General features: G+C 59.5%; 1 protein-coding gene across 1 annotated transcript in view; it reads left to right on the top strand.

Moving 5' to 3' along the window:
• Positions 1-387: 387 nt before the first annotated feature.
• LOC140374709 (uncharacterized) overlaps positions 388-15034 on the top strand; it is a gene marked incomplete at its 3' end in the record, with an annotated part of 62408 nt that continues 47761 nt past the window's right edge. The window contains exons 1-2 of the mRNA XM_072461700.1: positions 388-852; positions 2183-2287. Coding sequence (XP_072317801.1) covers positions 388-852; positions 2183-2287 — 570 coding nt within the window. The remainder of the gene's footprint in view (positions 853-2182; positions 2288-15034) is intronic.

The raw sequence follows: 15034 nt of genomic DNA, 5'->3' as shown, positions 1-15034 counted from the left end.
GCCGATCACCTTCTCATCAGAGGGCGCTGTAGTCTCTGTTTATCCCTGGCTGTGGCTCCAGCGTACCACAAGGTGATGGAGGAGGCGATGGAGGAGGCGATGGAGGAGGTGATGGAGGAGGTGATGAAGGAGGCAATGGAGGAGGCGATGGAGGAGGCGATGGAGGAGGCGATGGAGGAGGCGATGGAGGAGGCGATGGAGGTAGCGATGGAGGATGCGATGGAGGATGCGATGGAGGAGGCGATGGAGGAGGCGATGGAGGATGCGATGGAGGATGCGATGGAGGAGGCGATGGAGGAGACGATGGAGGAGGCGATGGAGGAGGCGATGGAGGAGGCGATGGAGGAGGTGATGGAGGAGGCGATGGAGGGGGCGATAGAGGGGGCGATGGAGGAGACGATGGAGGAGGCGATGGAGGAGGTGATGGAGGTGGCGATGGAGGATGCGATGGAGGATGCGATGGAGGAGACGATGGAGGAGGCGATGGAGGAGGCGATGGAGGTGGCGATGGAGGATGCGATGGAGGATGCGATGGAGGAGGCGATGGAGGGGGCGATGGAGGGGGCGATAGAGGGGATGATGGAGGTGGCGATGGAGGATGCGATGGAGGATGCGATGGAGGAGGCGATGGAGGAGGCGATGGAGGGGGCGATGGAGGGGGCGATAGAGGGGGCGATAGAGGGGATGATGGAGGTGGCGATGGAGGATGCGATCGAGGATGCGATGGAGGAGACGATGGAGGAGGCGATGGAGGAGGCGATGGAGGTGGCGATGGAGGATGCGATGGAGGAGGCGATGGAGGAGGCGATGGAGGGGGCGATGGAGGGGGCGATAGAGGGGATGATGGAGGAGGCGATGGAAGACGCGATGGAGGAGGCGATGGAGGATGCGATGGAGGATGCGATGGAGGAGGTGATGGAGGAGGTGATGGAGGAGGTGAGGATGGTGTAAATCTGCGCCGGCATTAAACATTGTTCATAGGAGAACAGCCCTCTCTCCTTAGAACCTCCTTCTCTGGAAGGAAAAAACACCAAAACTACTAAATATCAAATAGGAACTCAGTTTTACAATTGTGAAATAGTAGAAAAAGCTTCAGTTGTTTCATCTGGACTCAGTTTGCAAAAATAGACGTTTCGACTTCATCCAAGAGTCATTGTCAATAACAGAATTTAGGTCGAGAACTCCGATATTAATACTGTTCTGTGGTAAGACCCGCCCATTGGGAGGAGCCTTCCTGAAGTAGAAAGAGTTGTTTGTTTCAACAGAAACTCCCCCTTGTATCTACCGAGCCTATTCAGAATCTTAATGGTCTATTAGAATCCTCTTTGTCTTTGTGAGACCCTGGCTCAACCACCCTGAGGACCTGATTAGCATCTGAATGTCCTCTACCTTTCCAGGGGTTCAGTAACCCATTATAAATAACAGGAAGATTAAACCTTAGCCCTCCATTTCTGTTTAAAGAAGGTCTTTCTTTTTTAACAAAAAAGAGGCTGAAACAGCCTCTACACAAGAGGCTTTATCAGCACAGAAGAAATACTAGTTCAGGACCACAGGGCGCCGTGCATCTCCACCTTGAAGCCTCTAATCACTCGTTTGAAGACGGTGATGTGAAGGTTTTAAGCAGGAGAAAAGATGGTTTGAAAGAGGAGTTAAGGAAGCTATTTTTGTTAAAAAAGAAAGACCTTCTTTAAACAGAAATGGAGGGCTAAGGTTTAATCTTCCTGTTATTTATAATGGGTTACTGAACCCCTGGAAAGGTAGAGGACATTCAGATGCTAATCAGGTACTCAGGGTGGTTGAGCCAGGGTCTCACAAAGACAAAGAGGATTCTAACAGCCCATTAAGATTCTGAATAGGCTCGGTAGATACAAGGGGGAGTTTCTGTTGAAACAAACAACTCTTTCTACTTCAGGAAGGCTCCTCCCAATGGGCGGGTCTTACCACAGAACAGTATTAATATCGGAGTTCTCGACCTAAATTCTGTTATTGACAATGACTCTTGGATGAAGTCGAAACGTCTATTTTTGCAAACTGAGTCCAGATGAAACAACTGAAGCTTTTTCTACTATGGAACACGCCTGGACCAATGAGGGATTACACCGACAATTGTGAAATAGTCAATAAGTGAGTTTACATCTGTGTTTCAGCCTTAACATGAAACAAAGTATTATTTCTTTTCCAGACGAAGCAGACGAAGCAGACGAAGCCCCAGGCTCCAGTGAACAGTGACCTCGCTGCATTTGCCTCCAGAGCCAGAGTGGTTTATCCCATCAACCAGAAATATAGAGTAAGTTCAGACTCAACCAGGACTTCCAGGTATGACATCGGACTAGAGACGAGAGACATGCACTAACCCTAACCCTAACCCTAACCCTAACCCTAGAGACATGCACTAACCCTAACCCTAACCCTAGATACATGCACTAACCCTAACCCTAACCCTAACCCTAGAGACATGCACTAACCCTAACCCTAACCCTAGAGACATGCACTAACCCTAACCCTAACCCTAGAGACATGCACTAACCCTAACCCTAGAGACATGCACTAACCCTAACCCTAATCCTAGAGACATGCATTAACCCTAACCCTAACCCTAGAGACATGCACTAACCCTAACCCTAACCCTAGAGACATGCACTAACCCTAATCCTAGAGACATGCACTAACCCTAACCCTAACCCTAGAGACATGCACTAACCCTAACCCTAACCCTAGAGACATGCACTAACCCTAACCCTAACCCTAGAGACATGCACTAACCCTAACCCTAACCCTAGAGACATGCACTAACCCTAACCCTAATCCTAGAGACATGCATTAACCCTAACCCTAACCCTAGAGACATGCACTAACCCTAACCCTAACCCTAGAGACATGCACTAACCCTAATCCTAGAGACATGCACTAACCCTAACCCTAACCCTAGAGACATGCACTAACCCTAACCCTAACCCTAGAGACATGCACTAACCCTAACCCTAGAGACATGTACTAACCCTAACCCTAACCCTAGAGACATGCACTAACCCTAACCCTAGAGACATGCACAAACTCTAACCCTAACCCTAGAGACATGCACTGACCCTAACCCTAGAGACATGCACTAACCCTAACCCTAGAGACATGCACTAACCCTAGAGACATGCACTAACCCTAACCCTAGAGACATGCACTAACCCTAACCCTAACCCTAGAGACATGCACTAACCCTAGAGACATGCACTAACCCTAACCCCAACCCTAGAGACATGCACTAACCCTAGAGACATGCACTAACCCTAACCCTAACCCTAGAGACATGCACTAACCCTAACCCTAGAGACATGCACTAACCCTAACCCTAGAGACATGCACTAACCCTAACCAAAACCCTAGATACATGCACTAACCCTAACCCTAGAGACATGCACTAACCTTAGAGACATGCACTAACCTTAGAGACATGCACTAACCCTAACCCTAACCCTAGAGACATGCACTAACCCTAACCCTAGAGACATGCACTAACCTTAGAGACATGCACTAACCTTAGAGACATGCACTAACCCTGACATCGGACTAGAGACGAGACACATGCACTAACCCTAACCCTAGAGACATGCACTAACCCTAGAGACATGCACTAACCCTAACCCAGACATGCACTAACCCTAGACACATGCACTAACCTTAGAGACATGCACTAACCCTAGACACATGCACTAACCCTAGACACATGCACTAACCCTAGACACACGCACTAACCCTAGAGACATGCACTAACCCTAACCCCAACCCTAGAGACATGCACTAACCCTAGAGACATGCACTAACCCTAGAGACATGCACTAACCCTAGAGACATGCACTAACCCTAGACACATGCACTAACCCTAGAGACATGCACTAACCCTAGAGACATGCACTAACCCTAGAGACATGCACTAACCCTAGAGACATGCACTAACCCTAGAGACATGCACTAACCCTAGACACATGCACTAACCCTAGAGACATGCACTAACCCTAGACACATGCACTAACCCTAGACACATGTTGCCCGAATGTTCATCAAAAATCACAGTTCTCCCACGAAATGAGAAGAGATGAATAAACACGGAACATGAGACAGAAAAGAATCTGCAAAAAGGTGAAACATCAGCTCCTGGAAGAACAGTCACACGGGACTGAACCCGCCACGCCCGACACATGACACGCCCGACACATGACACGCCCGACACATGACACGCCCGACACATGACACGCCCGACACATGACACGCCCGACACATGACACGCCCGACACATGACACGCCCGACACGCCCGACACATGACACGCCCGACACATGACACGCCCGACACATGACACGCCCGACACATGACACGCCCGACACATGACACGCCCGACACATGACACGCCCGACACATGACACGCCCGACACGCCCGACACATGACACGCCCGACACATGACACGCCCGACACATGACACGCCCGACACGCCCGACACATGACACGCCCGACACATGACACGCCCGACACATGACACGCCCGACACATGACACGCCCGACACATGACACGCCCGACACATGACACGCCCGACACATGACATGCCCGACACGCCCGACACATGACACGCCCGACACATGACACGCCCAACACATGACACGCCCGACACATGACACGCCCGACACATGACACGCCCGACACATGACACGCCCGACACATGACACGCCCGACACGCCCGACACATGACACGCCCGACACATGACACGCCCGACACATGACACGCCCGACACATGACACGCCCGACACATGACACGCCCGACACATGACACGCCCGACACATGACACGCCCGACACGCCCGACACATGACACGCCCGACACATGACACGCCCGACACATGACACGCCCGACACATGACACGCCCGACACATGACACGCCCGACACATGACACGCCCGACACATGACACGCCCGACACGCCCGACACATGACACGCCCGACACATGACACGCCCGACACATGACACGCCCGACACGCCCGACACATGACACGCCCGACACATGACACGCCCGACACATGACACGCCCGACACATGACACGCCCGACACATGACACGCCCGACACATGACACGCCCGACACATGACATGCCCGACACGCCCGACACATGACACGCCCGACACATGACACGCCCAACACATGACACGCCCGACACATGACACGCCCGACACATGACACGCCCGACACATGACACGCCCGACACATGACACGCCCGACACGCCCGACACATGACACGCCCGACACATGACACGCCCGACACATGACACGCCCGACACATGACACGCCCGACACATGACACGCCCGACACATGACACGCCCGACACATGACACGCCCGACACGCCCGACACATGACACGCCCGACACATGACACGCCCGACACATGACACGCCCGACACGCCCGACACATGACACGCCCGACACATGACACGCCCGACACATGACACGCCCGACACATGACACGCCCGACACATGACACGCCCGACACATGACACGCCCGACACATGACATGCCCGACACGCCCGACACATGACACGCCCGACACATGACAAGCCCGACACATGACACGGCCGACACATGACACGCCCGAAAAATGACACGCCCGACACATGACACGCCCGACACATGACACGCCCGACACGCCCGACACATGACACGCCCGACACATGACACGCCCGACACATGACACGCCGACACATGACACGCCCGACACGCCCGACACGCCCGACACATGACACGCCCGACACATGACACGCCCGACACATGACACGCCCGACACATGACACGCCCGACACATGACACGCCCGACACGCCCGACACATGACACGCCCGACACATGACACGCCCGACACATGACACGCCCGACACATGACACGCCCGACACGCCCGACACATGACACGCCCGACACATGACACGCCCGACACGCCCGACACATGACACGCCCGACACATGAAACGCCCGACACATGACACGCCCGACACATGACACGCCCGACACATGACACGCCCGACACGCCCGACACATGACATGCCCGACACATGACACGCCCTACACGCCTGGCACATGACACGCCCGACACATGACACGCCCGACACATGACACGCCCGACACATGACACGCCCGACACATGACACGCCCGACACATGACACGCCCGACACGCCCGACACATGACACGCCCGACACATGACACGCCCGACACGCCCGACACATGACACGCCCGACACATGACACGCCCGACACATGACACGCCCGACACATGACACGCCCGACACATGACACGCCCGACACATGACACGCCCGACACATGACACGCCCGACACATGACACGCCCGACACGCCCGACACATGACACGCCCGACACATGACACGCCCGACACATGACACGCCCGACACATGACACGCCCGACACATGACACGCCCGACACATGACACGCCCGACACGCCCGACACATGACACGCCCGACACATGACACGCCCGACACATGACACGCCCGACACGCCCGACACGCCCGACACATGACACGCCCGACACATGACACGCCCGACACATGACACGCCCGACACGCCCGACACATGACACGCCCGACACATGACACGCCCGACACATGACACGCCCGACACATGACACGCCCGACACGCCCGACACATGACACGCCCGACACATGACACGCCCGACACGCCCGACACATGACACGCCCGACACATGACACGCCCGACACATGACACGCCCGACACATGACACGCCCGACACGCCCGACACATGACATGCCCGACACATGACACGCCCTACACGCCTGGCACATGACACGCCCGACACATGACACGCCCGACACATGACACGCCCGACACATGACACGCCCGACACATGACACGCCCGACACGCCCGACACATGACACGCCCGACACATGACACGCCCGACACGCCCGACACATGACACGCCCGACACATGACACGCCCGACACGCCCGACACATGACACGCCCGACACATGACACGCCCGACACGCCCGACACATGACACGCCCGACACATGACACGCCCGACACATGACACGCCCGACACATGACACGCCCGACACATGACACGCCCGACACATGACACGCCCGACACGCCCGACACATGACACGCCCGACACATGACACGCCCGACACATGACATGCCCGACACGCCCGACACATGACACGCCCGACACATGACAAGCCCGACACATGACACGGCCGACACATGACACGCCCGAAAAATGACACGCCCGACACATGACACGCCCGACACATGACACGCCCGACACGCCCGACACATGACACGCCCGACACATGACACGCCCGACACATGACACGCCGACACATGACACGCCCGACACGCCCGACACGCCCGACACATGACACGCCCGACACATGACACGCCCGACACATGACACGCCCGACACATGACACGCCCGACACATGACACGCCCGACACGCCCGACACATGACACGCCCGACACATGACACGCCCGACACATGACACGCCCGACACATGACACGCCCGACACGCCCGACACATGACACGCCCGACACATGACACGCCCGACACGCCCGACACATGACACGCCCGACACATGACACGCCCGACACATGACACGCCCGACACATGACACGCCCGACACATGACACGCCCGACACGCCCGACACATGACATGCCCGACACATGACACGCCCTACACGCCTGGCACATGACACGCCCGACACATGACACGCCCGACACATGACACGCCCGACACATGACACGCCCGACACATGACACGCCCGACACATGACACGCCCGACACGCCCGACACATGACACGCCCGACACATGACACGCCCGACACATGACACGCCCGACACATGACACGCCCGACACGCCCGACACATGACACGCCCGACACATGACACGCCCGACACATGACACGCCCGACATGCCCGACACATGACACGCCCGACACATGACACGCCCGACACATGACACGCCCGACACGCCCGACACATGACACGCCCGACACATGACACGCCCGACACATGACACGCCCGACACATGACACGCCCGACACATGACACGCCCGACACGCCCGACACATGACACGCCCGACACATGACACGCCCGACACATGACATGCCCGACACGCCCGACACATGACACGCCCGACACATGACAAGCCCGACACATGACACGGCCGACACATGACACGCCCGACACATGACACGCCCGACACATGACACGCCCGACACGCCCGACACATGACACGCCCGACACATGACACGCCCGACACATGACACGCCCGACACATGACACGCCCGACACATGACACGCCCGACACATGACACGCCCGACACATGACACGCCCGACACATGACACGCCCGACACATGACACACCCGACACGTGACACGCCCAACACGTGACACGCCCGACACATGACACGCCCGACACGCTTGACACATGACACGCCCGACACATGACACGCCCGACACATGACGCGCCCGACACATGACACGCCCGACACATGACGCGCCCGACACATGACACGCCCGACACATGACACGCCCGACACATGACACGCCCGACACAAGACACGCCCGACACATGACACGCCCGACACATGACACGCCCGACACATGACACGCCCGACACATGACACGCCCGACACATGACACGCCCGACACGACCAACACGCCCGATACGCCCGACACGCCCGACACATGACACGCCCGACACATGACACGCCCGACACACATGACACGCCCGACACATGACACGCCCGACACATGACACGCCCGACACGACCAACACGCCCGATACGCCCGACACGCCCGACACATGACACGCCCGACACATGACACGCCCGACACATGACACGCCCGACACACCTGACACGCCCGACCAATGACACTTCCGACACATGACACATCCGACACATGACACGCCCGACACATGACACGCCCACCACGCCCAACACATGACACGCCCGACACATGACACGCCCGACACGCCCAACACATGACACGCCCGACCGGCACGCCCGACCGACACGCCCGACACATGACACGCCCGACACATGACAAGCCCGACACATGACACGCCCGACACATGACACGCCCGACACATGACACGCCCGACACATGACACGCCCGACACATGACACGCCCGACACGACCAACACGCCCGATACGCCCGACACGCCCGACACATGACACGCCCGACACATGACACGCCCGACACATGACACGCCCGACACACATGACACGCCCGACACATGACACGCCCGACACATGACACGCCCGACACATGACACGCCCGACACATGACACGCCCGACACATGACACGCCCGACACATGACACGCCCGACACATGACACGCCCGACACGCCCGACACATGACACGCCCGACACATGACACGCCCGACACGCCCGACACATGACACGCCCGACACATGACACGCCCGACACATGACACGCCCGACACATGACACGCCCGACACGCCCGACACATGACACACCCGACACATGACACGCCCGACACATGACACGCCCGACACATGACACGCCCGACACGCCCGACACATGACACGCCCGACACATGACACGCCCGACACGCCCAACACATGACACGCCCGACACATGACACGCCCGACACATGACACGCCCGACACATGACACGCCCGACACATGACACGCCCGACATGCCCGACACATGACATGCCCGACACATGACACGCCCTACACGCCCGGCACATGACACGCCCGACACATGACACGCCCGACACATGACACGCCCGACACATGACACGCCCGACACATGACACGCCCGACACGCCCGACACATGACACGCCCGACACATGACACGCCCGACACATGACACGCCCGACACGCCCGACACATGACACGCCCGACACATGACACGCCCGACACATGACACGCCCGACACATGACACGCCCGACACATGACACGCCCGACACATGACACGCCCGACATGCCCGACACATGACACGCCCGACACATGACACGCCCGACACATGACACGCCCGACACGCCCGACACATGACACGCCCGACACATGACACGCCCGACACATGACACGCCCGACACATGACACGCCCGACACATGACACGCCCGACACGACCAACACGCCCGATACGCCCGACACGCCCGACACATGACACGCCCGACACATGACACGCCCGACACATGACACGCCCGACACATGACACGCCCGACACATGACACGCCCGACACATGACACGCCCGACACATGACACGCCCGACACATGACACGCCCGACACGACCAACACGCCCGATACGCCCGACACGCCCGACACATGACACGCCCGACACATGACACGCCCGACACATGACACGCCCGACACACATGACACGCCCGACACATGACACGCCCGACACATGACACGCCCGACACATGACACGCCCGACACATGACACGCCCGACACATGACACGCCCGACACATGACACGCCCGACACGCCCGACACATGACACGCCCGACACATGACACGCCCGACACGCCCGACACATGACACGCCCGACACATGACACGCCCGACACATGACACGCCCGACACATGACACGCCCGACACGCCCGACACATGACACACCCGACACATGACACGCCCGACACATGACACGCCCGACACATGACACGCCCGACACGCCCGACACATGACACGCCCGACACATGACACGCCCGACACGCCCAACACATGACACGCCCGACACATGACACGCCCGACACATGACACGCCCGACACATGACACGCCCGACACATGACACGCCCGACATGCCCGACACATGACATGCCCGACACATGACACGCCCTACACGCCCGGCACATGACACGCCCGACACATGACACGCCCGACACATGACACGCCCGACACATGACACGCCCGACACATGACACGCCCGACACGCCCGACACATGACACGCCCGACACATGACACGCCCGACACATGACACGCCCGACACGCCCGACACATGACACGCCCGACACATGACACGCCCGACACATGACACGCCCGACACATGACACGCCCGACACATGACACGCCCGACACATGACACGCCCGACATGCCCGACACATGACACGCCCGACACATGACACGCCCGACACATGACACGCCCGACACGCCCGACACATGACACGCCCGACACATGACACGCCCGACACATGACACGCCCGACACATGACACGCCCGACACGACCAACACGCCCGATACGCCCGACACGCCCGACACATGACACGCCCGACACATGACACGCCCGACACATGACACGCCCGACACATGACACGCCCGACACACATGACACGCCCGACACATGACACGCCCGACACATGACACGCCCGACACGACCAACACGCCCGACACGCCCGACACATGACACGCCCGACACATGACACGCCCGACACATGACACGCCCGACACACCTGACACGCCCGACCAATGACACTTCCGACACATGACACATCCGACACATGACACGCCCGACACATGACACGCCCGACACATGACACGCCCGACACATGACACGCCCGACACATGACACGCCCGACACATGACACGCCCGACACATGACACACCCGACACGTGACACGCCCAACACGTGACACGCCCGACACATGACACGCCCGACACGCTTGACACATGACACGCCCGACACATGACACGCCCGACACATGACGCGCCCGACACATGACACGCCCGACACATGACGCGCCCGACACATGACGCGCCCGACACATGACACGCCCGACACATGACACGCCCGACACATGACACGCCCGACACATGACACGCCCGACACATGACACGCCCGACACATGACACGCCCGACACATGACACGCCCGACACGACCAACACGCCCGATACGCCCGACACGCCCGACACATGACACGCCCGACACACATGACACGCCCGACACATGACACGCCCGACACATGACACGCCCGACACGACCAACACGCCCGATACGCCCGACACGCCCGACACATGACACGCCCGACACATGACACGCCCGACACATGACACGCCCGACACACCTGACACGCCCGACCAATGACACTTCCGACACATGACACATCCGACACATGACACGCCCGACACATGACACGCCCACCACGCCCAACACATGACACGCCCGACACATGACACGCCCGACACGCCCAACACATGACACGCCCGACCGGCACGCCCGACCGACACGCCCGACACATGACACGCCCGACACATGACAAGCCCGACACATGACACGCCCGAAACATGACACGCCCGACACATGACACGCCCGACACATGACACGCCCGACACATGACACGCCCGACACATGACACGCCCGACACATGACACGCCCGACACATGACACGCCCGACACATGACACGCCCGACACATGACACGCCCGACACGACCAACACGCCCGATACGCCCGACACGCCCGACACATGACACGCCCGACACATGACACGCCCGACACATGACACGCCCGACACACATGACACGCCCGACACATGACACGCCCGACACATGACACGCCCGACACACCTGACACGCCCGACCAATGACACTTCCGACACATGACACATCCGACACATGACACGCCCGACACATGACACGCCCGACACATGACACGCCCGACACATGACACGCCCGACACATGACACGCCCGACACATGACACGCCCGACACATGACACACCCGACACGTGACACGCCCAACACGTGACACGCCCGACACATGACACGCCCGACACGCTTGACACATGACACGCCCGACACATGACACGCCCGACACATGACGCGCCCGACACATGACACGCCCGACACATGACGCGCCCGACACATGACACGCCCGACACATGACACGCCCGACACATGACACGCCCGACACAAGACACGCCCGACACATGACACGCCCGACACATGACACGCCCGACACATGACACGCCCGACACATGACACGCCCGACACATGACACGCCCGACACATGACACGCCCGACACGACCAACACGCCCGATACGCCCGACACGCCCGACACATGACACGCCCGACACACATGACACGCCCGACACATGACACGCCCGACACATGACACGCCCGACACGACCAACACGCCCGATACGCCCGACACGCCCGACACATGACACGCCCGACACATGACACGCCCGACACATGACACGCCCGACACACCTGACACGCCCGACCAATGACACTTCCGACACATGACACATCCGACACATGACACGCCCGACACATGACACGCCCACCACGCCCAACACATGACACGCCCGACACATGACACGCCCGACACGCCCAACACATGACACGCCCGACCGGCACGCCCGACCGACACGCCCGACACATGACACGCCCGACACATGACAAGCCCGACACATGACACGCCCGAAACATGACACGCCCGACACATGACACGCCCGACACATGACACGCCCGACACATGACACGCCCGACACATGACACGCCCGACACATGACACGCCCGACACATGACACGCCCGACACATGACACGCCCGACACATGACACGCCCGACACGACCAACACGCCCGATACGCCCGACACGCCCGACACATGACACGCCCGACACATGACACGCCCGACACATGACACGCCCGACACACATGACACGCCCGACACATGACACGCCCGACACATGACACGCCCGACACATGACACGCCCGACACGACCAACACGCCCGATACGCCCGACACGCCCGACACATGACACGCCCGACACATGACACGCCCGACACACCTGACACGCCCGACCAATGACACTTCCGACACATGACACATCCGACACATGACACGCCCGACACATGACACGCCCACCACGCCCAACACATGACACGCCCGACACATGACACGCCCGACACGCCCAACACATGACACGCCCGACCGGCACGCCCGACCGACACGCCCGACACATGACACGCCCGACACATGACAAGCCCGACACATGACACGCCCGAAACATGACACGCCCGACACATGACACGCCCGACACATGACACGCCCGACACATGACACGCCCGACACATGACACGCCCGACACATGACACGCCCGACACATGACACGCCCGACACGCCCGACACATGACACGCCCGACACATGACACGCCCGACACGCCCGACACATGACACGCCCGACACATGACACGCCCGACACATGACACGCCCGACACATGACACGCCCGACACATGACACACCCGACACATGACACGCCCGACACATGACACGCCCGACACATGACACGCCCGACACGCCCGACACATGACACGCCCGACACATGACACGCCCGACACATGACACGCCCGACACGCCCGACACATGACACGCCCGACACATGACACGCCCGACACATGACACGCCCGACACATGACACGCCCGACACATGACACGCCCGACACATGACACGCCCGACACGCCCGACACATGACACACCCGACACATGACACGCCCGACACATGACACGCCCGACACATGACACGCCCGACACATGACACGCCCGACACATGACACGCCCGACACATGACACGCCCGACACGCCCAACACATGACACGCCCGACACATGACACGCCCGACACATGACACGCCCGACACATGACACGCCCGACACATGACACGCCCGACATGCCCGACACATGACATGCCCGACACATGACACGCCCTACACGCCCGGCACATGACACGCCCGACACATGACACGCCCGACACATGACACGCCCGACACATGACACGCCCGACACATGACACGCCCGACACGCCCGACACATGACACGCCCGACACATGACACGCCCGACACGCCCGACACATGACACGCCCGACACATGACACGCCCGACACATGACACGCCCGACACATGACACGCCCGACACATGACACGCCCGACACATGACACGCCCGACATGCCCGACACATGACACGCCCGACACAT

This window comes from Eucyclogobius newberryi, unplaced genomic scaffold (assembly GCF_026437365.1).
Source record: "Eucyclogobius newberryi isolate DKJ021-1_F unplaced genomic scaffold, fEucNew1.0.hap1 SCAF_300, whole genome shotgun sequence".
NCBI lineage: Eukaryota > Metazoa > Chordata > Actinopteri > Gobiiformes > Gobiidae > Eucyclogobius > Eucyclogobius newberryi.
The sequence above is the reverse complement of the archived record's forward strand: the minus strand, read 5'-3'. Positions and strand labels throughout refer to the sequence as shown.